The sequence below is a fragment of the Protopterus annectens genome, chromosome 11.part0 (assembly GCF_019279795.1).
Source record: "Protopterus annectens isolate FY-2018-M chromosome 11.part0, PAN1.0, whole genome shotgun sequence".
Lineage (NCBI taxonomy): Eukaryota > Metazoa > Chordata > Ceratodontiformes > Protopteridae > Protopterus > Protopterus annectens.
The window spans coordinates 337,525,342-337,551,787 of record NC_056745.1 but is presented as its reverse complement, the minus strand read 5'-3'; the positions used below and the strand labels follow the sequence as shown (position 1 = coordinate 337,551,787).

At 41.5% G+C, this 26,446-nt stretch overlaps 1 protein-coding gene across 1 annotated transcript in view; it reads left to right on the top strand.

The window, feature by feature from the left end:
• The first annotated feature begins 231 nt into the window (after positions 1-231).
• The window catches only part of HCFC2 (host cell factor C2), an 886,151-nt gene continuing 859,936 nt past the window's right edge, over positions 232-26,446 (top strand). The window contains exons 1-2 of the mRNA XM_044087200.1: positions 232-414; positions 24,121-24,281. Coding sequence (XP_043943135.1) covers positions 232-414; positions 24,121-24,281 — 344 coding nt within the window. The remainder of the gene's footprint in view (positions 415-24,120; positions 24,282-26,446) is intronic.

The window sequence follows — 26,446 nt, the reverse complement described above, 5'->3', positions numbered from 1 at the left end:
TCCACTTTGCAGAAGACACTAGATTATATGTCAGTTAAACTGCAGGGACCCAAATAAGAGTAGTTTCAGTAATGAAACCTACACTTTGAAATGGCAAATCTACATGGGAAAATGAAAAATTTGAAAACTAGAGAATAACAGAATTATTTTGTAGTAAAAATAGATTTTATAAGCTTTTTTTCTTCAGTACATGCCTTTAGTGACTGACTTAACTGCTGATGCCAATTTAATATGTTTCAGGGTTTTTTCCCCCCTTTGTTTTTAGTTACAAATTCTTGGTACCTTCCTGATGTACGAGGTGACATTCCACCAGGTTGTGCGGCCCATAGTTTGGTTTGTGAAGGCACACGAATCCTTATGTTTGGAGGAATAGTTGAACATGGCAAATACAGCAATGACTTGTATGAGTTACAGGTGAGCGTGGCCTTAATGAAAGCTTGATGGTTCTATAAGTGCTTTTTTTTTCTGAACGTAATGTATATATTTTTTTATCTCTGTCTGTCTTGAAGTTTAGTCACTTGTCTGCTTTCCTGCAATTTAATCTTTGCACTTGATATTTGAGTGGGTAAGCCTGCTGTTTACATGTCCTTTTACAGGGGTGTTCCGAAGGCACTGTCTTGTTAAGTGACTTGCTCAGAGTTGCACAGTAGGCAAATGGATGGTAGGAATCAAATCCTGTACCCCAAGATAAATGGAGCACCTCATTTACAGCTGAGAGGCTTAGTTATCTGCACTAAATGCCAGACTTGTACTGATGCAAGTACTGTTTAATGGTGAACTGTAAACTGGCATGGGACTACTGCCTTTCATGATATGTAACCTTCTGTTCTGGGACTATGGATGTGATAAGTTAGTCCATCCTTGATAACTGTAGAACTAAGTCTGAAGGTGTTAGGACCTCTTGGCAGTCTAGATATTCCTAGACTGATAAATGCTGACCCCCTCCCCCATAATGTGCTGTGTTGTTGTTGCGTCTTTTGGCTTTTCCCAGTTAGGGGTCACCACAGCGGAACTCCGGTCCGCTAATGATTTGGTAGTTAATTTTTACGTGCTGAGTTACCAGCCCTGATGCACAACCTTCAACGAAGGTACGCCCATTCACACATGTCTCCACACAGAAGACACTCTAGCTGAGAATCGAACCGGACACCGTCTTACTGTAAGGCGACAACGCTACTGCAGCACCACCACCGCATAATGTGCTGTGTGACTTCAGATATTTGTTGCATAGTGAAACAGCTCAGATTGCTTTTTGGTTCTTTTCTTAGTTTATACTGACACAGTGCCCCTTCATTTTTTCTGATTAGTTTATTTTTTTCTTTTTTCAAAAGTTTTCCTGTCAGAAACTGAATTTTGGTGTCTTGGGCCTAAACCTTCATGTCTTTACCATTACCAGCTGTTTTTAGGATTTAGTATCCTCTCCTAAAACACACTGTTTTTTCCGTGCATATTTGGTTGTTGTCATTGGTATATAAAGAAGAAAATTACTATACCCTTAAAATTGTTAGCCTTGTTTCTGCTTGTTGTACAGCTGTGTGTTGATGAAGCATTTTTTGTATTTCTAAAGTATGAAGTTTGTTCCACTGTCTTGCTTATTGGAGAAATGTGTGTGCATTGTTAGTTTTTTTTTTTTTTTTTTTTTTTTTTTTTTTAAATTCTACACAGGATAGGAATTGTAAGTGCATGATTTGTTTGTGGGAGAGACCTATTCCTGTGTGAGATGTGTGCTAAGTTCTCACTTAGTGCACTCCATTACAAAAAAAAAAAAAAAAAAAAAACAGTTAACTGTGTTACTTGTCCACGTATAGGTCTGATGCTAAAGGTTTGGCTGAAACGTAATACTTTCTTGCTTGGTGACCAACCATTCCTTCAGTTTTGAAGCCAACAAAGAGTCTGCTGAATTTAAAAAAAATGAAGAGTAAGATACACAGGTGCCTGCATATCTTCATTTATCAGTAAGATACACAGCTGCCTGCATATCTTCATTTATCAGTAAGATACACAGCTGCCTGCATATCTTCATTTATCGGTAAGATACACAGCTGCCTGCATATCTTCATTTATCGGTAAGATACACAGCTGCCTGCATATCTTCATTTATCGGTAAGATACACAGCTGCCTGCATATCTTCATTTATCGGTAAGATACACAGCTGCCCGCATATCTTCATTTATCGGTAAGATACACAGCTGCCCGCATATCTTCATTTATCGGTAAGATACACAGCTGCCCGCATATCTTCATTTATCGGTAAGATACACAGCTGCCTGCGTATCTTCATTTATCGGTAAGATACACAGCTGCCTGCGTATCTTCATTTATCGGTAAGATGCACAGCTGCCTGCATATCTTCATTTATCGGTAAGATGCACAGCTGCCTGCATATCTTCATTTATCGGTAAGATGCACAGCTGCCTGCATATCTTCATTTATCGGTAAGATGCACAGCTGCCTGCATATCTTCATTTATCGGTAAGATGCACAGCTGCCTGCATATCTTCATTTATCGGTAAGATGCACAGCTGCCTGCATATCTTCATTTATCGGGAAGATGCACAGCTGCCTGCATATCTTCATTTTTCTATCTGAAGCGAATCAAAACCTGTGTGCCTTGTCATTAAAAGGTTTCTATTAAAGTGAATGAAAAAATGTTCTTTTTCTCTTCCTAAAACTTGTGTAGAAGTCTATCTCCCTTAGAGTTGTACAGGCTGCTACATCTGTTGTTCAAGTCCTGATAAGGTTACCCTAATACTAGAATCCTTCATGCCTTGATGTTCAGTGGCGCAATGCCTTATACCAGTTATGTGAGATTTTAATCATGACAAGTTGGTGGAGGTCTTCTGCTGAGCTCAGCTATAGTTTTCTGGTATCTCTTACCTTTCAACAGGGAATAGAGAATCGACCATCACCTATACTGTCTAACCCATGATGGCAAGGATTTCCATCTGGTCCCTATTCTCTGATTTTGGTGTCACCCCTACATGGTTAGCATAGACTTTTACAACACCACTGTCAATCTCCCAATCTCTGACAACTGTGGAGATATTAGTGCTAAGTTCAACAGTGATGATGTCAGTGCAGTTGTTGCCAGCTTTGATATATTTGTTGTGCTTATATTTACCATTGTTGATGCTTCCACCCTTTGTGATGACTTCTGAGTCAGTTTCAGCTTAATGACTTCAGCTGCAACTTTGGTCCCTGTGTTGTTGGCACTGACATCGGAACATTTGGAGTTGAAGGCTATGTATCTAACCAGATTAATTTTGGACCAGTGTAACTATTGATGTTTTGTATTGCTATTAACCCAGCACTTGTATGCAAAAGGAAGCACATGAATTTTCCCCACAGCTGCTTTTTGGATGCCTAGGAGGATGCTGACTTTCCTACACCCCCACCTAATAACCAGAAATGCAGTGCTATCCACCATGGCAAACCTTATAATTCTGATGAAGGCCCTTCCAGAGCCACTGGATCTGTGATGGCTGTTCACTATCTCATGTGGCTCTGACCATTTCTGCAGAGGATGCCAATGCAGCCTTTATAAATGCCCCATTTCTGACCACTACTTTTGTTTAGGGTGGAAGTAAAGGCATGTGTGGGTAATATAGAAAGGAGAGTAAAACCCTTTCTTGATGTAAGAGTTAAATTTTCAGCCTCCTCTACAGACATTTTTTAAAATACAGGGGAGTCTCTGTGACATGCTATGTGGACAGAAGCAGAAATTTGGAAAGACCCCTAATAACCAAAGTAATTCCCAGAGAGTTCTGTGGTAATTGGGCATTCACAGTCTACCTACAAATGACCAGCAGCAGCCATGAGGTGTTTAACTGGCTGCATCTCTCTGGAAGCATTAGGGAGGGTCATTTCTCCTTCAGTTATTCAGGGTGGATATATTGCAGATGTGGACAATTGTATCCATTCTATTTAATCTATTAATTTATTAACTGGTTAAATGAACTCATTTTCAGACATTTTTCTGTCATGGCCCAATCCACAGTCGCATGGGTAATTGCTGTTAGTATAGACAATCAACTGGAATGTTTGAGTGAGGAGGAAGAGAGTACCCAGAGCAAACTCTATACAGATATATGCAGATATGGGGAGAATATCTGGACCCCACCCAGTCACTTAAGGTCAGGATTGAATCCTGAACCTTGGAGCCTTCCAGCAGCAGAGATTTTAACCACTGAGCTATTGTACTTTATTCACTACTTACACAGTACTGTTCCTTCCCATCCCCTTTTGGATGTTCCCCACTGTTAAAAGTAAGTGAAAAAATAGAGGTCTGAAGCTTCTTATTCAAAACAGTCATGCACAAGATACCACTAGAATAAACAGGGCCTGGCTATTACTGCAGGTTCCTTTTAATGCCAAAAAAGACTTTAGATCCTCAGGCCAGTTTTGGAGCACAGTGGGCCAAGCACTTTGCTTCCAAGAATACCTTTCAAATGGTCTCTGGGCAATCACTCCTTTCTTTTCTGACAGAAGGAGAACTGGATATGCTCTTTGGACATCTAGTATGCTTTTCTTCTTGAAAAAAATAATCCGGAATTCTGAAGGCATCTGTTCTTTACCATTGGAGCCAGTCATTACCAATTCTGGAGTGTTCTAGTTGGTCTTGGCTCATCCCTCCCGGGTATTCACCAAATGTATATCTGTGTTTGTGCTGTGCTTGCATTTACATGGAGCCACAGTGTTTCCATATCTGGACTGCAGATTCATATTTACCATTGGTAAGGGAGTCCCTAGTCAGCTTGTTTCATTGTCTGGAAATAACATTGAATCTAACCTTGTACCAGCTACGGTCTGCAGTAGTTGCTCACATTCATAGGCTGCAGCTTGAACACAAAAGTTGCACAGAGCAAAATTCTCCCTAGACAGAGTTCAGGCCGATCAAGCAAATGTCTTTGCATGTCCTGTATTCTTCCCAACTAGAAATTTTATCTCAAGGTGCTGGATCTCATTATTGCACCCATACCTGTAGGTCCTCATGAAAAATTCCTCTGAAAGTTCATTAGTGGATCACTCGGGTAGAGTGACATCATGGACGCATTCTCATCAGATATTGTTAATATCCATTCACAGTGTTAAATGGTGTTTACAGTCTGAAGAGAAGCAGATTTGAATTTCTTTCTGTAATTCCTTCTATGAGAACAGTCCCACAGATGCTTCAGCCCTGGGGTATGTTAGATGGCATTTCAGCAGGCAGATGGCTCAGGATGTCTTCACAGAGAACTCAGCACAGCTCCTCGTGGTATCCAGCAGAGTTCCTAGAGCAGCAGAGAAAGGAAAAAGCAACTTTCCAGATTTTAAGTATTTTTTCTTGCATTTTTCGACCATTTGTGTTATTCGACAACTGTTTCTGTCTATTTTATAGTGGTATTACCTGTTTTTCCTGTTTTTATAAGCTTTAATTGTTGGTTGCACTTCTTAGTTTAAGTTTGCTTAAAAGTTAAACTACAGGCTAATACACTCAAGTGTACTAGCTTTTGATAGCATTTAATCGAAAAGCAAAGCATTTATTGTGTTTTCTGTTCTGTCTGTGAAAAAAAACTTGAAAAAACAAAACATTTTCTTGTTCTCCAAACTTTCCTGGCTAGTTTGTTCCAGTGATCAGATTTTGCTGATCCCTGGGCTTTGTCTTGGTTCCTGTACTTCTCCATTTTCTTTGTTTGGTCAGGGGGGAGTTTCTTTACTCACCAGTGGAAGTGGGGAGTATTGATCTGCCTGTTTGTCCTCAGAGGAGTGGTTTAAGACAGTAACTTGTAGTTCAGTGGCCATTTTGGGTCATTTCCTGCCTTTTCCAGCCCCCTGCTATAAAGCACACTTTAGCGTGATTTAGCGTGGAGTTGCCACTAGAGCAGCATCGGGCAGCGCCGGTTTAACAAGGTTAAACTTTTTCTGGCTCCATAAAGTCTGTTCTTCATTTTTTCCCTTAGAACTGCTCTACTAGTAACCTAAACAGTATATCCCTTGACTAAAAAGCGCAGCACTTGTTCCTAAAAGTTTTTTTTTTTTTTCTCAAAAAAAAAAAAAAAAAGCTCAGCACTTGTCACTTCTTTATTATACAAAGTCCCTCACTTGCGAAACCCCCCCAGGAGTACCCACTTCCTTACTAAGTCCTCTCTTATTCAGTCTCATACCTAACTTCTTAATTTTTCTAGCATGTCTAAGGGCCAGATGCTGGCGTCCTATCCTGCCCAGTTGTTGAATCTGGGAATATTGAGGCAATGTTACAATTGCCTCATGTACACAGACAACCCTCTCCTCCTCCCACATAACACAAGTACTTGCGAGAGATGCAGCTATTTAGCCAAACTGGAGGCTGAGCTCTCTCAACTCAGGACTGGCAAGACCAGACAGGAGGAGAAGGCAACTACACACACCACAAAACCAGCCTCACATAATACTACCACACCACTGAATCAAAGACATAAACACACAAAGACATACTCGGAGGCTCTGAGTAAAAATTTACCTAAACAGCAGAGGCCTCCAAAGCAGACACCCAAACAACTGCTACCTCAAGACACCCCACAAGCAACACATAAACCACAAAATCAGTGTGCAAAGCAGTCACAGCCCTTAAGGCCAAATACAACACCAAACATACTTGTCATAGGTGACTCCATAGTCAGACACACTGACGTCCCACTCACCAGGCTGAACAAGGAGAGGGTCACAGTAAGCTGCCTATCGGGCGCTAGAATCCGCCACATAACACAAGCACTCGCGTCACTCCACGGCAAGTACAAATATGACACAGTCATTGTCCATGCTGGTGTGAACGACCTGAGACGTACCTCCCTGGACTACATGAAAAGAGACATCGAGGTGCTCTCTGATTATGTAGCCCAGGCAGGTATGACCCTGACCCTGAGCAATATCCTTCCTTCACCAAGAATGATGCCACAATATAGAGACAAGATGATCAGCTTTAACAATTGGCTTAATGTTTGGTGTCATTCAAAGGGGATCCAGTGTCTGTCTGCCTGGGATGACATGCTGGACAAGCCACGCTGCTTCGCAAGGGACGGCTTGCACCTGTCACCCGTGGGATTCCGGATATTGGCTAAGGCTCTTGCCGCCCCCATAGTGCCTTTTTTAGGCAAGGCTCAAATTCTAAACCTACCACCCTAGAAAACAAAAATGGGAAGAAACTGAGGGTAATGCTGCTCAAAGTCTAAATCTCAAAATGCACGCACTCGAGGCCCTTCTCAGTATGGAGAACATCAATGTCTGTGCTGTAACTGAAACCTGGTTCAAGGCTCCTGAGAGCACCCTGGCACTATTAGGTTTTACCTCATATCATGCGTTCCGGACCCAAAACCCGGACCACACCACAAAAGGAGGGGGTGTATCCATATTCATAAAGGATACCCACACCTCCAGGTTGGTGGCAACGCACGAAGCTTCGGAAGCCATCCAGGTGCAACTAACCATAGGCAAAACTGCTCTACAAATTGTAGCATGCTACAGGCCACCCTCTCAAACTCAGGAACCCCACACAGCCTTCCTGAAGACACTGGAGGGTATAAATGTATCTCCAAACACCATCATATTGGGTGACTTCAACTACCCGAATATAGACTGGGAACATTACTCAAGCTCTAACTTTCTAGCCCAACGGTTCCTGGAGTTCATAAATTCAAATGCAATGGAACAGCTAGTCACTGTTCCCACAAGAGGAGAAAATATACTAGATCTCATTATCACAAACATGGGGACAAAATGCTCTACACCGGAAGTATATCCCTCATTGGTGAGATCTGATCATAAACTAATCTCACTGGAAATCCACATCCCGCCCCCACCCCAAACAAAAAAGACCACAGTGAAGAACTTCTCTAAAGCAAACTTCACACTACTCAAGACTGGTGTGGTATCCTTCAAGGCCCCTGAGCCAGTGGAAACCACAACCTAAGCTGCGGAAGCCTTTTCAAATGCCTTCTATGAACACCTCCAGGACTGCATGGATCAGGCAATCCCAAATAAAACCAAGACTCTTTCCACAAAGGGCAAACGTCCAGTTTGGTGGACCCAGCCATTAACAAACTTTACAATAAGAAGAGAAAGCTATTACATGATAGAACAAAATCCATAAAAGGGAAGTCACCCCTGATCATTATTAGTAAAAAAATACGAGCACTCATAAAATCAACTAAGGCCAATTTTGAGAGAAAAATTGCCATGGATTCAAAGGACAATCATAAGGCCTTTTTCAGCTATGTTAGGAACCTGGGTGGAAACTCCCAGATATGCTCAGAATTAGTCCAAAATGATACAAAAATCACTGAACCCACAGACATTGCCAACATACTGGCAGACAGGTTCAGTGCAAACTTCACCCCCCTATCCCAGCGGAGTGTAGCCTCCCAGACATCTCAAATGCGCAGGTGAAAGCTGCTCTCTCTAAAGCTAAAAACACAGCATCAATGGGACCGGATGGTGTCCCCGGCTGTGTGCTACACGAGCTAAATGAGGAATTAAACCCGCACATAAGGCAGCTGTTTAATCTCAGCCTTACCACAGGATACGTGCCCAAGGAGTGGCGTACGGCAACTGTGGTCCCACTCCACAAAGGCGGTGCCTCTACGGACCCTAGTAATTACCGCCCCATAAGCTTAACAAGTCTAGTCTGCAAAGCTATGGAGAGGATCATAATGGAGCTCATAAACAAAGATATAGGGGACTTGCAGACATTGGACCCGACCCAGTTTGGCTTCGTCAAGGGCAGATCATGCCTTTTGAACTTGGTTGACTTCGAAACAGTCACCAAGGCCATTGATGAGGGAAAGGCAGTCCATACAGCCTACCTTGACCTTGCAAAGGCTTTCGACACAATACCCCACTCGGGTATTGTAGAAAAACTTACCAGCTTAAATGTAAACCCATATGTCACAAGATGGGTTGCAAACTGGCTTAAGGACAGAACCCACAGGGTTAGAGTTGCTGGCGCTATGTCAGACTCCAAGCCGGTCACAAGTGGTGTCCCACAGGGCTCGGTCCTTGGCCCCTATTGTTCGGCATCTACTTCTCAGAAGTACAGGCCAACATGGGAGGACTTTGGCTGACAAAGTTTGCAGACGACTGCAAACTGGGCCATAGTGGAAAGTGCATCGGACACGGATATCCTTCAGAAGGGACTCACGGAAACAGATAGCTGGTGCCAGAGCCATGGCCTGAAGTTAAACTCAAAAAATGTATAGTCATACCCTTCGGGAAAAACAAGGTAACCCCAAGCTACCATATAGGCGGCAATCCACTAAGCACAGAAGAGGTTATCAGGGACCTGGGGACCCAGGTTGACAGTGGCCTTTCTTTGACACTCACGTTGCTAAAGTGGTTAGAAAGACCTTCTACATTGCCCACCTGATCATGAAGGGATTCACATCCAGATCTAGTGAGGTCATTGTTCCCCTTTACTCTTCACTTATCAGACCAATGATCGAGTACAATGCCCCATTCGGGATGTATCTCACCCGACATCTGCAGCAATTGGAGAGACCCCAAAAGTTCCTCACCAAAAGGATAAAGGGACTCCAAAATCTGTCATATGCTGCCAGATTGAAGAAACTCCAGCTCTATTCAGTCGCATACCGTCTGCTCAGAGGTGACATGTGCCTGACATACAAGGCCATGTCCAACCCGGAATTAATGGACATGCTCCACCTCAAAAAATCCAAATCCACCAAAACCACTAGAGCAAGCGACTTTTTAGCACGGATAGGACGTGCTGGAGGGATAGATTTATCACTCAGAGACTCCCTATGCTGTGGAATAAAATCCCAGTCCATGTGAGGCAGAGCACCTCGCTGGCTCTGTTCAAGAGAAATCTTGACCAGTGGATGGGAGATCGTAGGTTTACCCCGGGAATCATCTCTGTGTCATTGCTGGACAGAGGCACAACAAACTAATGGGCACAGTATTTTTTCATATAAGGGGGTGGCGTAAGCCACAAAACTTTGGGCTAGGCTTATAAATGCCTTAGGGCAGATAGCCTAGTATAAACCTATGAACCTATGAATCAGTAAGTCTTTCCCTTTAACATACTGGAAAAAGAGAGCAGTTCATTTGACTCCCCTGCCCCACCATCTTTAACAGGACACCGTCTCAGTTTAAGGTTTAACCATGCAAATGGACTAAATGACAGTTGTATGGTGTAATTTTATTTATTTATTTGACATTTGTTTACCAGGAAAGTCCGACTGGGCATGAGCCCATTTTCAGCCGAGGCCCGGGGAGAAAAGCTCCACAGTACACACAAAACAGAATTAAAAAAAATTGAACACTGGTTACAAATATTAAGACTATAACAAAGTAGTACAATATGTGAAATACAATAAAAGAAAAATAAGCAAAATATAAAGGGAAGTGATAAAGTTGACCATATATTATATACAAGATAGAAGAGAGTTCCTAATTAACAGGTAAGATGGTCTCTAGTCTTACTCCTTATATCTGGAAGGGGTATGCCTTAATTTGTCTACTGGAGAAATGGTTGACACGTACAACGTTGAACTGGAGAAAGTGAAACTCCTCGATTGCAGTACATCGGGGAGTTGGGGTTCTGTTTCCCCGTGTAATGCAGTCTTTGATGTAGTATATATCATTAACAGGGGGGTGTTGCAGGGTTTCCCCCAGGAAAAAAAAATTTATACATAATTTTTGTGTTTATCAATATTCTGGAATTTCAATGTTGTGCATGCTGACTATTTCTCAGTAGACCACTTAAAATAGATCTGTCTGAAAGCTGAGAGACTTTGGGAATGAACTATGTCGAGCAACCCTTTTCTTTTCCATATTCATGCGGAGTCTAATTCCTTAGAGGACAAACTGAGCAGATGCTCACTGTTTTTCCATGAATCTCAAAGCTCCTTGGTGTCAGGGAAGATTTTATAAAAATGGGGACCACCTGCTATGACGTGTTTGCTTCCCTGACCAACGTCAGAGGGAGGAATTTCATATCCTTAACTCCATCAATTGGGCACCACTGAGGGATGCTGTGGCCCCCAGGGGGCAAGCCGGACTTCTATACACTTTTCATCTGTTTCTTCTGATTGAGAGCCAGCCAAAAGGCAAAACTGCAGAAAGCCAAAAATCATCATTATAGCTCCTTCCCAGCCCTTGCAGACCTGGCTTCCTCTTTACTTTTAGAGAAGCCCTTGTACTGGAGTCTCATAAAAACACTGCTGACCCATCCTTCAAAAACGCTTTACCCAGCAATTTGGTGTCTGTTTCATTGCTTGGCTTCTTCACTTCAGGTAGTAGTTGCTAATTATCCATCCTTTTCTTGTAGTCCATATATTCTGCTCTTCCCAAAACCCAGCATGAGGACAACCTGTTAGGGACGAATGGATGCACTTTTCGTTGTGGGCTAACACCAAGGGCTTGTATCTTTTTTTATTTTTCCCTGCTACTTTCCCCAAAGTACTAGAGTATCTCACAGATTTGCCTGAGACCAAATTAAGTTTTTTTTTTTTTTTTTTCTTCTTCAATTAAGTACATCTGGCTGCCTTCTTTATCGTTCACCAAGAGCATAATTAATTATGTTCCTGGAAAATACTCAGTTCCTTTCCAAGAAGTCTCAACTTGAAGATCCAGTACCTCATAAGGGCTCCTACTCCATTCTGGAACTGACTGTTTTCCTCTGAGCTTGCTGCTACGGTGAAGTTAAAAGTACCTTTAGTTAGAAAGCACTTTTCTTGGTAGCTGTTACTTCAGCCAGAAGAATGTATGAACTTTACGCACTTTCAGCTGATCCACCTTATCTGTTTCTTCACAAAGACAGAATTTGTATTTAGGAACAGTCCTACTTTTATGTCTGACTTTGCAGATTAAACCATTGCATAAATCTGCCTGTATTCTTTACAGCCAACTAATACAATGGGACGTACTTGCTATACTTCATTGATGCTCACTGCCAAGTGAGAGGTCCACAGAGTCAAGTCCATATGCAAAGACGTCCAACTTTTCACCCCCCCCCCCAAGACTCTAGGCTATAACTTTTGTAAGCGTATGCTTGCCAGATGACTTATTCTACCAAAGTCATGTATATCTTTGTAGCTTTTTTACAGAAATGCTATTCTTGATTGATTGGCAACTACATGGACTTCCCTGAATACTTCTGCAAAGCATTGTAAGCTGGATATTATTTCCATAGTTAGATTTGCTTTTTGGAGCTACTTTTTTACAGGTGTGAGCTCCCAGGGTTCCATCCAGTGGGAAAAGTTTGAGACTCTGTCCTACAAGTTAAGGAGGATCACCCATTTTCATCAGATATGAAAAGATATGCATTTTACATAATGCCATATCTTTAAAATTGGGTCCATCCTCAAAGACCCTTTCCACCTTCCTGCTTCAAGAAGCTCTCATATGTCTTCTGTTTGTTTTTCTTTAGTGTGGCAAACCTCTGTTCTGACACGGGAGAGCAGACTGGTGCACTATGCGATAGTAGGTGGTAATTATGCGTGGAATGGTTTGGACTGCCTAGTGGTCCTGATGCCTAATGTCTTAGTTTTACAAGTTGCCAAGGAAGACCCACTCATACAGATCTGGCATTATGGTAAGGATAGCAAGACAAGACTGCTCCATGCTTTTCTCCATATTGCTTCTTACAGCCATAACTTGTAGTAGTCTAGGAAAGGAAAAGGAAACTGACTTTAATAAGCCAAAATGTCTCACTTTATTACAGTTATTTTTTTATGTATTTATTCCAAGTTGTGGTTTTCACCTTTGTGTTCACAGTGAACCCTATTAAAGTGATTTGCTAGTGATTTTCTTCCCTTTTAACCACATCATATGGTTTTTAACATGTCTAACAACATTTTTCTCTATTGGTGTTTTCAGTGATTGTTCCATTTAAAAAAAAAATGTTGAAACTTGTATTTTCCTTATAGGTTCATAGGTGTATGCTAGGTTAACTGCCACTGGGCATTTATAAGCCTAGCCATGCAACCCAAATGTATCCCACAAGATATTGTGCCATAGAGGTTGTTTTAAGGGGTATAAGTTCGAGCATGATTTAATGGCTGCCTCTGTCCATTTGTGACATGGGTGTCAGACCAGGGCTGAATTTCCAGTTTACCATCAACTGGTTCAGGGTGCATTTGAATAGGGTTGGGGAAGGGCTCTGCTTCACATGGATGGGAAGCCTTTTCCAGACATACTTTTGAGTTGTGTACCTGTCCCTTCAGCATGTCCTATTTATGTCATGAGCAGAGTTTAAATCCTTATTACTAGCCATACCTCTCAACCTCTTATCACAAGAATTTTTTTTAACAAGAAACGTCTTTGCCTATGTCATACATGACAATTTAATAATCTTGCATTTATATAAATGAAATCATACTGACGCAATTTCTGTTGCAAATATACATTACAAGCCATTCTGAACTATTGCTGCAAACATTATACATCATTTATATCGAGTCATTGCCAGTGAACCATTGCATAGCTGTTTCAGTTCCTGCTGTCTTTTAAACCTCGTTCCTTTTCTGCATGTATTGATTCCACATTTCCCATTTTTTCCTATGTAATTTGCTCTTGCCCTTTTTCTAAAGATCACAGTTTCAGTTGTTTTCTCTCCGTTACTATCTTTGCTACTTCTAGTAAAGTTGGTTTACAGTTTGATTTCCATTTTCTAGTAATTGCTTTTTTTGGCAGCCATCATAATTAGACTCAGCAAGGCCTTACTATGTCTAGGTAAATCTGATTGTGTATCGTAGTTCAAAAAAATAATTTCCTTAGTTACACCAGTTTCCCTGCAGACTGCTCTGTCTGAGATGCTGGGTGAGCAATCTTTTAAAGTCATTATACTCAGAAAATATATTCCCAGTAACCTGTTTCTTCCCCATCAGACCTCCAACATTAGCTGTCTACGAGGGGGAGTCTATCTGGGGTATAACAATACCTATGTAAACTCTTCCAAGCAAAGATCCTAAATCCTCTACACTTTGTTGCATAAGATTTTAAATATTGCTCTTATAAACTTAAATAGTTTCTATGATGACAGGATTTGTGTTGGCATGCATTTTCTGAAGGATATGAAGTCTGAAAATTCAATTTGTCATTTAGTGACTTCAGTCCTCAGTGATTTGCCAGAAAACTACACATTCTATGATTAACTCACTGAAAATGAGGCAAAAATCTGGATAGGTGAGAGGTATACTACTAGGAGTTGTAGTAGTACTGGTGCTGTTCATTGTACATATATGCAAAAGGTTCATCAAAGTGGGATCCAAGGATGCTTTGTATGACACACAAATTGCCTCTGATCAGACTGTAGGAAACAGTATAGAGATAGAGCTTTGAGGTAATCTGCATAAGACATTGTGTTTATGCTGTCTCTCTTTTTTTAGGAGGAACCTCTGTGGACATTCCAGTTGTTGCATGTGCCCAGTCAGCTACATACTGTAGGGGGCGTCGCACTCACTGATGGATCTGATGAGGGATGAGTGCAGTGGCACAATGGCTTTCCTGGAACTATATGCTGTGCCTTTACTTATAAGTTGCGTGACATATAATTTTTCTTACTACCTTATACACACGATGGACGAAAGCCAGGTTGCTATCTAGGAGTCCCCAAATTCTCGACTACTTTGTCTACTTTTAGGGGTGTTTTATCAATGAGGTAGTTTCCCCTAGGTGACTGACTTCCCAAAGGTACTATTTTTTGCATTTCTTGGCCTTGAGGTTTAAGCTGTGGCTTTGGCACCACTTATTTGTCTGTATTAGACCTTCCTGTAAGATAATATCGTGGGAAGGGGGAGAACTCATGCTACTGAGTATAAATTGGGAAATGTGATCTTGATGCCATCCACATTAAGGAAAGCATCAAGAGCCCCCTTAGACTTTATAGATGTGTCTCTGCATGTGTGTTATTGCATGCAGTAAAGTCTGTGGATAGATCTCATGCTATCCCTGAAGTGACTTCAGTAAGGGGTATATTAAATGCATTTTGACTGAGCTTTAATAAAAGTTTACGAAGTTTTTTTATTACTAAAGTATTGTCCAAAAAACATAAGGACTGGGAAGGAGGAAGATAATTTTTGACAACTAGTTGCCAAGATGCATATATGAATGGTGATGTATCACTAATTCCATGCCAAGGTATATGAAAGATTTTGAATGCGGACCTTTATCTGATTTTAGAGAAACTGGTATCTTTTCAGCCTTGCCAGCAGTTCTTAGCACTAGTCTTTATCTGGAAACACTAGCATTCACTATAGCCAATCTGGAGCTGCACAGACCACTTTAATAGGTTCATAGGTAGATCGGCCCTGGGGCCTATATAAGCCTAGCCAAAAATTGGGCCTGGTTGATAAATCTGTCCATCACCTTGACTGACTGGCAAATCCTGCAGAGCTGTAACTGATGCCTCTTGTGTTACAGCAGACACGAAGTGAACATGGTACAGTAGTTTTTACTACTGGAATGATGGAGCTTTCCTTGCATGTTGTAGGAGATTAGAACAGTTCTGTCAAGCAAAGCTGTTCAGAAATGGGCACCAGCAAATATTTCAATTAAGTTCAAGAACATGACTGTTAATGGTATTTCAAGAAATAGAGGCAGTAATTTTTGCCTTTTAATCAAGGAAGTGAAAGTAGGAGAGTTGGAAACATGGGTCCCTGTCTATAGTCCAACTTTCTTGCAGACAGACTTGATGTCCCTTTGGAAACCTCACCCACCCCTTTACTCACTTAAACAGATTGCTCGAGTGCTTCACTTCCTGTTACTTCTAGACGTGTGGAATTCTTAAGGCTGTTCTTGATGGCTGTTCTTCCAAGGCCCTTGTGTGCATAATATTTACTCTGACAAATGGAATCTCTGCTCTGCTCTATCTGGTATAATCATTAACACAGCCTTTCCCCACGTCCTGCTGTACCTACTGGAATTATTTGATTCAAGGGTTAGTTTTCTGTCACTTAACATTTTTGGGTTGCTGTTTGTTTTTTATATATAGGGTAAGATTCTAGATGTAGAGCAATCCTGAAAGTAGAATGTTTGTTTGAGATCTGGAGTTTATGTTGCGCTAACCCTCCTTGCAGTTTTGTTGAGATTACACAACTTCATGGGTAAGGAAGTTTCTACTAGGTTGCATGATCTTGGAGTTTGTAAAGTTGGAGAAGCAAGGGTATTTGTGGGACACAGGCCCTCGTGTAGGGTGTATATGTAAGCATAAACTCATGACAATGTTTCACAGAACTGGCATCTGATGTGCATGTAATGTAAGGCATATATTGTGTGAGGCAACATTTTAGGCAGATATGGGTCAGTTTGTCTCTTGCTGTGTCTTGTGTGATCAGATACAGCAACTTATGTGGCCACACCATTCAATTGTGTGAAATAAGAGGAACATTTTCTCTATTATAACCACTTTTTTTCCCTAAGGCAGAATCTTTCTAAGGGTGTTAAGTTCATGAATAGTTAGAAGTTTACCACAAATTTGTCCTGTCATCAAGGCACTATGAAGGATTTTCATAACACCATGCCTTGTGATCTTTTGCATGCAAAGCTTACAAGAAACCGAGAAAAAGTGCAGTGGTCATGTTTGTTTTTCATGTGTGACCACCTTCCACTATGTTATTCAAAGTTCAGTGTGGGTTTACTCAAACACAGACCCTTCATTTAATTTATTTAATATGGTAAACCCACAGGACACAAGTGTTCCTTTTCAGAGGTTACCTTCCAGCGTAATCTGGTTAAATGTCTTGCTCAGAATTAAACAGTAGGCTAATAGAGGTAGAAGGAATCAAACTCCATACCCACGACTGTAGGAAGGAGGTAGCTTGTTAAATGCTCAGAATAACCTGATCGTTGACCGTCAGGAAAAGGCTGTCAAGGTTTTTGTAATATATATGACTTTGGTAATGCACTTTCTTTCCAAACCACACATCCCAGTGTAGCCTTGAATGTAGCTAGGTTATCAGACATCCAAAATGAACCTGGAAGTAAATTCTGTAAGCTAACCAGTCTACAATGAAAGGTGGTCTTTATTCAGAAGGAGGGCAAATGCTTAGACAAGTGACAGTTTAGGTGATGTTTTTCTTCTGTGTAGTGTATTGACTTTACAACTTTCTGTTGGATTAGCATTTAAAGTAAAAAGAATATAAGTAACAGTGTAGTTTCTGTACTGACCAAGGGATGTAGCCAGGATTTCCTGAGATATATGTCAACTTGCAGATGGTTGACTCCCCCCTCCTACCTACTCGTCCAAGAGTTCCTAATTTTCTGATCTGGATATTCAAACTCCTGTGCTAGCTAGCTGCATTTATCCCAGTGTAACTGCTATATTTCCTTTTGTTTGCACATCTAATAAATCATGTTAATTCAGTAGACTGACTGATATGTAGATGGGACAATTTTTCAGAATGATTTGTTGCTGCTGATAACCATTTCAGAAAAGCTTTGAAATTGCAGCTAAATAGCCATTACAGGTGTTGGTGTGAAATGAAATCTCATTTGTAGTTATGAAAATGCACACTAATTGGTTTCCCATCAGAATGACCATGATAAATTGGTTCCCTATTAAGTAAGCGAATACTTAATATAGTGAACGCTGTTTAATCGACAGCTAAATGTCGAAACGGCAAAATCCCGAAGACACCGAACAGCGATCCCCCCCCCCCCCAGGAAAAAATCACTGGGCCGTTTTCGGGACTTTGCCGTTTCCTCCACTGTGGTGTGATCTCGGAATTTGTATAATTAAGTAAGTTGGTGTGGGGGCGAAGCCCCCCACTTTTTTTTTTTTTTGCGGACTAGCAATTTTTTTCCCTGGGAAAATAATCGCTGTTCAGTTTGCTCAGAATTTTGTGTTTTAATTTTTTTTTTTGGGTTGATTATACAGCGTTCGTTATTTTAAGTGTTCGCTGTTATAATATAGACCCGATAAACTGAGCCATACCCACAGGAAGATGGCCAGATGAGAACCAAAACTGAACACGCTGAAAACTCCAGAACACTTAAAGCTTACATCACCATTTTCTCTGGTGTGCTAAGTAGAAGAGCAATGTCTAAAAGCAGAACATTCCCATCTCTCATGTAACACAGTGCTCCAGAGTAGCATGTAATACTTTTAAAGTGGGAGGCCAAATGCATGTGACCACAGAGCTGCATGCATGCAGATTCCTGGCTCCTTTAAAAAAATGTCAGAATCTGCATTTAAGTGATGAAGCTTGCAAGTCTGGCATGTACATGTCCATAACGTGCTGCACATCTGTGCAGGTGTTGTCTAGACTGGAAAAAATGCAGAGGTGGAATAAAGCCTGATCATTGACATCTAAAAGGGTTAGAGATTTCTTCAAGTAATGCCATAGAGTAGCAATAATTAACTCCCGTGTCTAATGCAGGATTTATTCATGGCTTATTTTGGTCTCTGGAGCTTTGCCTTCATAATTGGACCATACTAGCCTTGGATAAATTTGTGCATTAAGTGCACTCAAATGTGATATTGTTTAAGTAATAAGTAATAAATCTGTTACAGGATTTAATATAGTTGCTTTCCTTTAAACTGTAGTACTAAGCGTAATGACTTTGTTGTAGTTCTTTTTCAGTTTCAGGTAAATTTCATCAGGAATTGCTGTTCTTTACATGTTTTAGAATGCCATCCACTTATTAGTTAAAAAAAATGTGGTTTTCTGCAGCTGTGCTTTTGAGTGCAGTTTTTGCTTCTCTTTATAATACATTACAGTGTTATTAAAAAAAATCTGCAAAGCAACAATGGCTCATCTACAGGTGTGTTTTTAAATCTGTTTCATTTGTTTAGTAGCTTTTATGTAACAGAAAATGATGAACTGATTGTACCTTTCTCTAATGTTCCTATTATTGAGAGTGTAAGTAGTGTAATAATCATTGTAATGTTACATATGTATAATGGCCTGGCCTGTGTGTATGCTACTTGTCTTTAATCAGCACTGTTTATGAAAGTAATTCTGTTTTTATGAACAGCAATGAAATGCTGTATGTTGGTTACTCACTCTCCATATCCTCACTTATATCCGGCACACTGACGTCCCACTCACCAGACTGAACAAGGAGAAGGTCACTGTAAGCTGCGTGTCGGGTGCCAGGAACCGCCACATAACGCAAGCACTCGGGTCACTCCAAAGCAAGTACAAGTATGACTCCGTCATTGTCCATGCTGGTGTGAATGACCTGAGACGTACCTCCCTGGACTACATGAAAAGAGACATAGAGGAGCTCTCTGACCATTTAGCCCAGGCTGGTATGTCCCTGACCTTGAGTAGCATCTTGCCCTCACCAAGAATGATGTCACAGTATAAAGACAAAATGCTCAGTTTCAACAATTGGCTAAAGTATTGGTGTCATTCAAAGGGGATCCAGTGTCTGTCAGCCTGGGATGACATGCTCGACAAGCCACGTTGCTTCGCTAGGGATGGCTTGCACCTGTCACCCTTAGGCTTTCGTATACTGGCCAAGGCTCTTGCCACCCCCATAGTGCCTTTTTTAGGCAAGGCTCAAAGGACAAAGCCACCTCCATAGACAACCCAAAGATAAAATAACTAAAGGTAATGCTACTCAATGCCAGAAGTCTAAACCTCAAGATGCACGCACTCGAGACTCTCCTCAGTATGGAGAAAATCGATGTCTGTGCAGTAACAGAAACCTGGTTCAAGGCTCCTGAGAGCACCCCAGCACTACCAGGTTAAAACTGATACCATGCTTTTCGGACCCAAAACTTGGACCGAAGCACAAAAGGAGGGGGAGTATCTATATTCATCAAAGATACCTACACCTACAGGTTAGTGGCACTGCACGAAGCATCGGAAACCATCCATGTGCAACTAACAGCGGGCAAAACTGCCTTTCAGTTTGTAGCCTACTACAGAACACCCTCCCTATTACAGGAACCCCCACTTGGCATTCCTGAGAACACTGGAGAATATGAAGGTCTCTCCAAACACTATGTTATTGTGTGACTTCAACGACCCAAACATTGACTGGGAAAACTACTCAAGCCCAAACACCCTCGCCCAACGGTTCCTTGAATTTATAAACTCTAACGCAATGGAACAACTGGTCACCACTCCCACAAGAGGGAACAACATATTGGACCTGGTCATCACCAACATGGGGACTCTGTGTTCCACACCAGAGGTAAACCCCTCATTGGTAAGATCAGACCATAAACAAATTTCCCTGGACATCCATATCCCGTCCCCACCCCCAGCCAAGGAAATCACTGTAAAGAATTTCTCAAAAGCCAACTTTGCACTTTTCAAGACTGAGGTGAAATCCTTCAAAGCCCCTGGGCCAGAGGATAATACAGCCCAATCCGGAGAATCCTTTACAAATGCATTCTATGAGCACCTGCAGGAATGCATGGATCGTGCTATCCCAAATAAAACCAAGACTCTCTCCTCCAAAAACAGGAGACCGGTCTGGTGGACCCCGGCCATAAATAAGCTATACAACAGGAGGAGGAAGCTATTACATGACAGAGCAAAATCCCAAAAACGGAAGGCATCTCTGATCAGTATTAGCAAGAAATTTCGATCTCTCATAAAATTATCACAGGCCAGTTTCGAAAAAAAAATTGCCCTAGACACTAAAGATAATCACAAGGCCTTCTTTAGTTATGTCAGAAACATGGGTGGAAACTCCCAGATATGCTCTGAATTATTGCATAATGGTACAAAATATACCGAACCTACAGACATAACCAACATCCTGGCAGACAGGGTCAGCGCAAACTTCTCTCCCCCCCCCCCCCCAAAAGGACCAAACGTCTATCCCAACTGAATGTAACCTCCCTGACATCACAGATGCACAGGTGAAAGCTGCCCTCTCCAAAGCAAAAAACACAGCATCTATGGGACCGGATGGTGTCCCAGGCTGTGTCTTACACGAGCTCCAAGAAGAACTGAACCCTCACATTAAGTCACTGTTCAAACTTAGCCTTACTACAGGATATATACCCAAAGAATGGCGTACAGCTACAGTGGTCCCACTCCACAAAGGTGGTGCCACAACAGACTCCGGAAACTATTGCCCCATAAGCCTGACTAGTCTGGTCTGTAAAGCTATGGAGCGTATTATCATGGAACTCATAAACAAAGACATTGGGAGCCTCCAGGCACTGGACCCTACCCAATTCGGCTTTAAGGGCAGATCTTGCCTCTTAAACCTAGTTGATTTCTTTGAAACAGTTACCAAAGCCATAGATGAGGGCAAGGTAGTCCACACAGCCTACCTGGACATCGCAAAAGCCTTCGACACAATACCCCACTCTGGCATCATAAATAAGCTTACCAGCGTAAATATCAACCTCTATATCACAAGATAGGTTGCAAACTGGCTCAGAGATAGAACCCACATGGTCAGAATCGCAGGTGCCATGTCCGAATCCAAACCAGTTACAAGTGGCGTCCCACAGGGCTCAGTTCTGGGACCTCTCTTGTTTGGTATATACTTCTGTGGGGTTCAGGCTAACACGGTGGGATTATGGCTGACAAAGATCGCAGATGACTGCAAACTGGGGGCCATAATCGAATCTCCAGCTGACACAAGCATCCTCCAAAAGGGTCTCACAGAGACAGATGTTTGGTGCCAAAGCCACGGCCTCAAGCTAAATGCTGAAAAGTGCATAGTCATCCCCTTTGGGAAAAACAAGGTGCCCACAAATTACCACATAGGTGGTAATCCATTAAGTACGGAATAAGTAATTAGAGATTTGGGGACCAACGTAGATAGTAATCTCTCCTTTGATAATCATGTTGCCAAAGTGGTTAGAAAGACCTTCTATATAGCCCACCTTATCACGAAAGGGTTTGCATCTAGATCGAGAGGTCGTTGTGCCCCTCTACTTGTCACTCATCAGGCCCATAATTGAATACAATGCCCCTTTTGGGATGTACCTTATCCGACACCTGCAGCAACTGGAGAGACCCGAAAAGTACCTCACCAAGAGGATCATGGGCTACAAACAGATGTCCTATGCAGCTCGACTAAAGAAACTCCAGCTCTACTCAGTTGCTTACCGCCTACTCAGAGGCGATTTATGCCTGACGTACAAAGCCATGTCAAACCCCGAATTAATGGACAGCTCCAACTCAAAAAATCCAAGTCCCTTAGAGCTACACACTCCAGGGTCCTAAACCTCAGCACAAAAATAAATGGGACATGCTGGAGGGACAGATTCATTTCCCAGAGGCTCCCCTCACTCTGGAATAGAATCCCAATTCATGTTAGACATAGCCCCTCGCTGACCCTCTTCAAGCGAAATTTGGATGCGTGGATGGGAAATCGCAAATTCACCCCTGGGATCTCTCCTGTGTCCCTGCTAGACAGAGGCACAGTAAACTGATCTTAAAAGGGTACCTTCTTTGACCTACTTTACAGAGGGCACAGTAGGCTAATCTAATAGGGAGGCGGAAGCCAAATTCACTCTGGCTAGGCTTATAAATGCCCTAGGGCAGATAGCCTAGTATCTACCTATGAACCTATAACTTATACTGTTATGTTAGCTTTCTTGTTTACAAATGAGCCATCTCCCCCCCCCCCCCCCAGTTTATCATCTGGAAAATGAAGCTGAAGCTACTTCACATCACCAGCTTTTTAGTGTCATGGATGGAATGTGTGGCACAGAATTTGAATCACCAGTTCTATGAATGCTACTTCATATGACGCTATCAGAGACCAGGTAGATACGAGTTTTTAAAATAAATCTTTTTTGAGAGTTTCTGTCCTTTGGGTCTGAGCAAGTTGGCAGCAAGAATTGATAGACTTGCATGGTACTGTACTCTTTAAATAATTCTTTTTATGATGACATTTTATACTACTTTTCGTGTAACTTAGGGGGGTTGGCAAGTATCAGTGACACTCAAAAAAAAAAAAAAACCTCAATTCAGAGTGGCAGAATCTCTTCTAGTTTATTGAAATGTCTGTGCTTACAACCTTAATATAAGATTACATTGTAATCTAGGGAAAATAGTAATAGAGACTTGTTCTGTATGCTTAGCATTTCCCATTTGTACACCGTGTGCCCTTGAGCAAGTCACGTAATTTTAAGTGTGCTCTTTTGTTATACCTGGAAAAAAATAATTTGGTCCCCAGTGGATCTGTCATCCAGACTCAAGTAAAATTCAAAAAGCACAAAACAAATCATTCTGGTGAGTTCTTGTATGTATTAACCTATGAGTAATGTGTGCCTAAAAGAAAAAGGTGATATTTTCTAAAAACTGTATGAAGTGTGTCTAATTACTGTTCTAATAATCTTCTACTCTACCCCAGTTAACAGATAGTGCAGAAAAAATATTTATGCATTTTTGGGCCATTGACACCTACTTCAGGGCTTTACCTGCCCCTATAGTCCATATTTTCACAAGTCCCTACCCTGTAGACTTCCCAGTGTGACCTGCATTGGGACATTGCCCCTGCCTGGAGAACATCTGTGCATGAAGTCCCCCTATTAGTGTCAGCCTAATGTGTTGCAAGGCATGCCAGGCAAGTGGAGTGAGACAAGACTGTAACAGACTGTCATTTCTGTCCCCTAAATCTCACCTTTTTTTGAGCTCATAACATCATCAGATTGGGCAGGTAGTGGGGAAAAGGTTGTGCAAGTATGTCCTCCTCCTCTCCCTCATCCATACTACAGCCACCCCTGCTCTGCCCTTCCAGCCCGGAGTTGTAGCTTTCAACAGAGCCCTAGCAGAGAGATGTCTGATACATTCCCATTCCACCTCTAGGACAGACACTCCATCCTCTCTGCCAGCACAGTCACATGCCTGAGCCTCGAATCAAACCCGGGTTGCCTGAGTCGTAGTAAAGTCTTTCTCTGTGGTAATGGATTGTCTTATAATCGGCTGTATTTAAAATGAATAGCCAGATAAACTTGGACCACCTACTGTTTTTCTCAAGAGACTGGGAATATAAGGAAGTTGGTTGACTTACTATGGGTCTCCCAAACTGCTTTTAGATTATGGTTTATCAAAGTTACAGTGAAGTGTATAGCTGGCCTGTACGCGTGAAATTTGAGTGTTAGGGGACCTGACTATTTCATAAAATAATGTGGAAATAAGAAGAATGTTGTGCATTTCTTCACAATGGTATGTAAATTTGAAATTGTATGCATAGTGTTTGTTCTAATTTGTTTTTAGGCAAGCTATTGGCTGTGGAAGAAACTAAACCCTGAGCCTCCAACCAGTGACTCACTACCTTGTCCCCGTCTTGGCCATAGCTTCAACTTGCATGGCAACAAGTGCTATTTGTTCGGTGGCTTGACAAACGATGGTGAAGATCTGAGCAGTAACATCCCAAGGTAAAATAATAGATCAACAACTTTTTATTTCCTTTTGTGAAGATAGTATTTGCTGCTTGTAGCTATGTGGATATACCAGCACTAGAAATAAAGTTTAAGGATATTAAGATGGGTAACATAACAATGGAGTGGTGCTGGTGGGAGAAAAGTTGCAGTTTCACAAAGGCATTCATTAGAACTGCTAGCATTCTTTCAGGAACATTTTTTTTCCCTTTGGCAAGTTGGTGCAGGTGCATTACATTTAGTCTGCAAGTCTGTCTCCTCCTCTTGTGAATATTTCATTCAGATGTTTGTTACAGTCTTGACTGTAATACATTACATTGGATGCTGCTTCACCCTTCTTTAGTTTATTTCTAATGTAGAAGGCATAGTGAATTGCTTCTGTATGAGACAACTGTTTCATAGTCTGTGTTTACTATTCCTCCATGCGTATTCTATTTGTCATACTAGTTCAATGTCATTTTTGTAAAGCTATATACAATAGTGTAATTGTGAAACATTGTTTTTATTAGGCTCTATTGCCCTAAATTCTTTACTTTGTATTGTTCCCTTGCTTTCAGTTGCAACTTTATCTTGTATTTTATTTCTTCTATTGTTTAATTACAGTCCTTATTTTTTTCCTGTATGTCCTAGGCTGTGCCTGTAGTGGCTCTTTGGACTGGTATACTAACCTGGTTAACAAATGGTAACTAGTTAACTAAATAAATAGATCTGTGCAGGTTGTGGCATCTTGTACTTTTCATCTTTTCTCTTGAGTACTGTAGCCTTTACCTTGCCTTAAACCTTCTCACTAAAAAGTAGCTAAATAAGTGCTTTTCACTTATTTCCAAAAATGTTTGCTACCATGGTCCGTTTTAGAGATTTGATTTCCTTCATTTTTAATCCACATTACATGGCTTGTGATGCTTGAAGATTTGGGGTGGGCTGAGTGATTGGTGTATAACAGCACATTATAGTCTGTTCTGAGGCTGAAGAAACAGTACGCACAGCATAGGAGAAAGAAGCAAGCTCTGTCTGTTGCATACTTCACAGACACTTTGCTCCTATCGGATTCTGTTCTTTTGCTTCTCAGTGCAGCATTCACTTTAGAAGATAGACTTCTCTCATGTTGTCAGCATGGCGCGCGCGGACACACACACACACACACACACACACACACACACACACACACACACACACACACACACACACACACACACACACACACTTCAGCGTACAGTATGATACTTTCTATAGTAGTACTAGGGGATCCAAGATAAATAATTGCTGGACAGTTTTATTTATAAACACCTGCTGTATATTTGATCTTGCATTTATTTTAGTGTATTTTCCTTGAGGACTCCTTGTCTCTTTGATGAACCGCCACATATACGCATACAAACAGTAAATAAAGAAATAAACTTGCCAAGAGGCCAGTGCAGGGACGATTCCCAGTAGGAGAAAAGGATAAACAGTGTGTATTAGATAGGTGTCGAAATGAATGTGACAGTGTGACAGGTGTATGCACCTGGTTTGTGGTAGGATATCCTGCATGTCACTCAGTTACAACACACTTTTTCTTGTATTATGATTCATATGTTGATTCTGTTGTGTTGGTCTATATATTCCAAAAAATGGGTAAGCATGTTATGTGGAGGATTGTTGTGCTTTTTTAGTGAGTAATCAGCATATGTAGTATCAGAACCGTGAGGCTGAAATGGAAACTGCATACAAGAAGTTTTGGTTGGAAGATGGGAAACCTCTTAAGCAGTTGTGGTGCAGGAAGGTAAGATATTACTGATATCACTGAAACCTAGGCTATTGATAAGGGAGGCTGTGATGTGGAGTCACTTGGGTAGAGGCTGCTCAGAACTGAGAGAGGTTGAGTAACTTACATGAAGAACAACAAATGTAAAGTCAGAGATTAGACGGGACAGCACACTAAAGGGAGGTGAAAGGGACTGGATGGAGTCGGAACCTAGGTGCAGTGTCCCGGCAGGGAGAACTGATGGATTAGTACAGTGTGTCATCAGCCAGAACATTAAGAGAGCTGATTGAGAGACTGAATAAGAGAATAACTTGGTAGGGTAGGAGAAGTAGGGTAATAGTCATTGAGATCTGCATGCCAGAGACAAATTTAAATGTCCTGAACTTCAGAGCAGAGAGCAAGAGCTGACTGATTATCA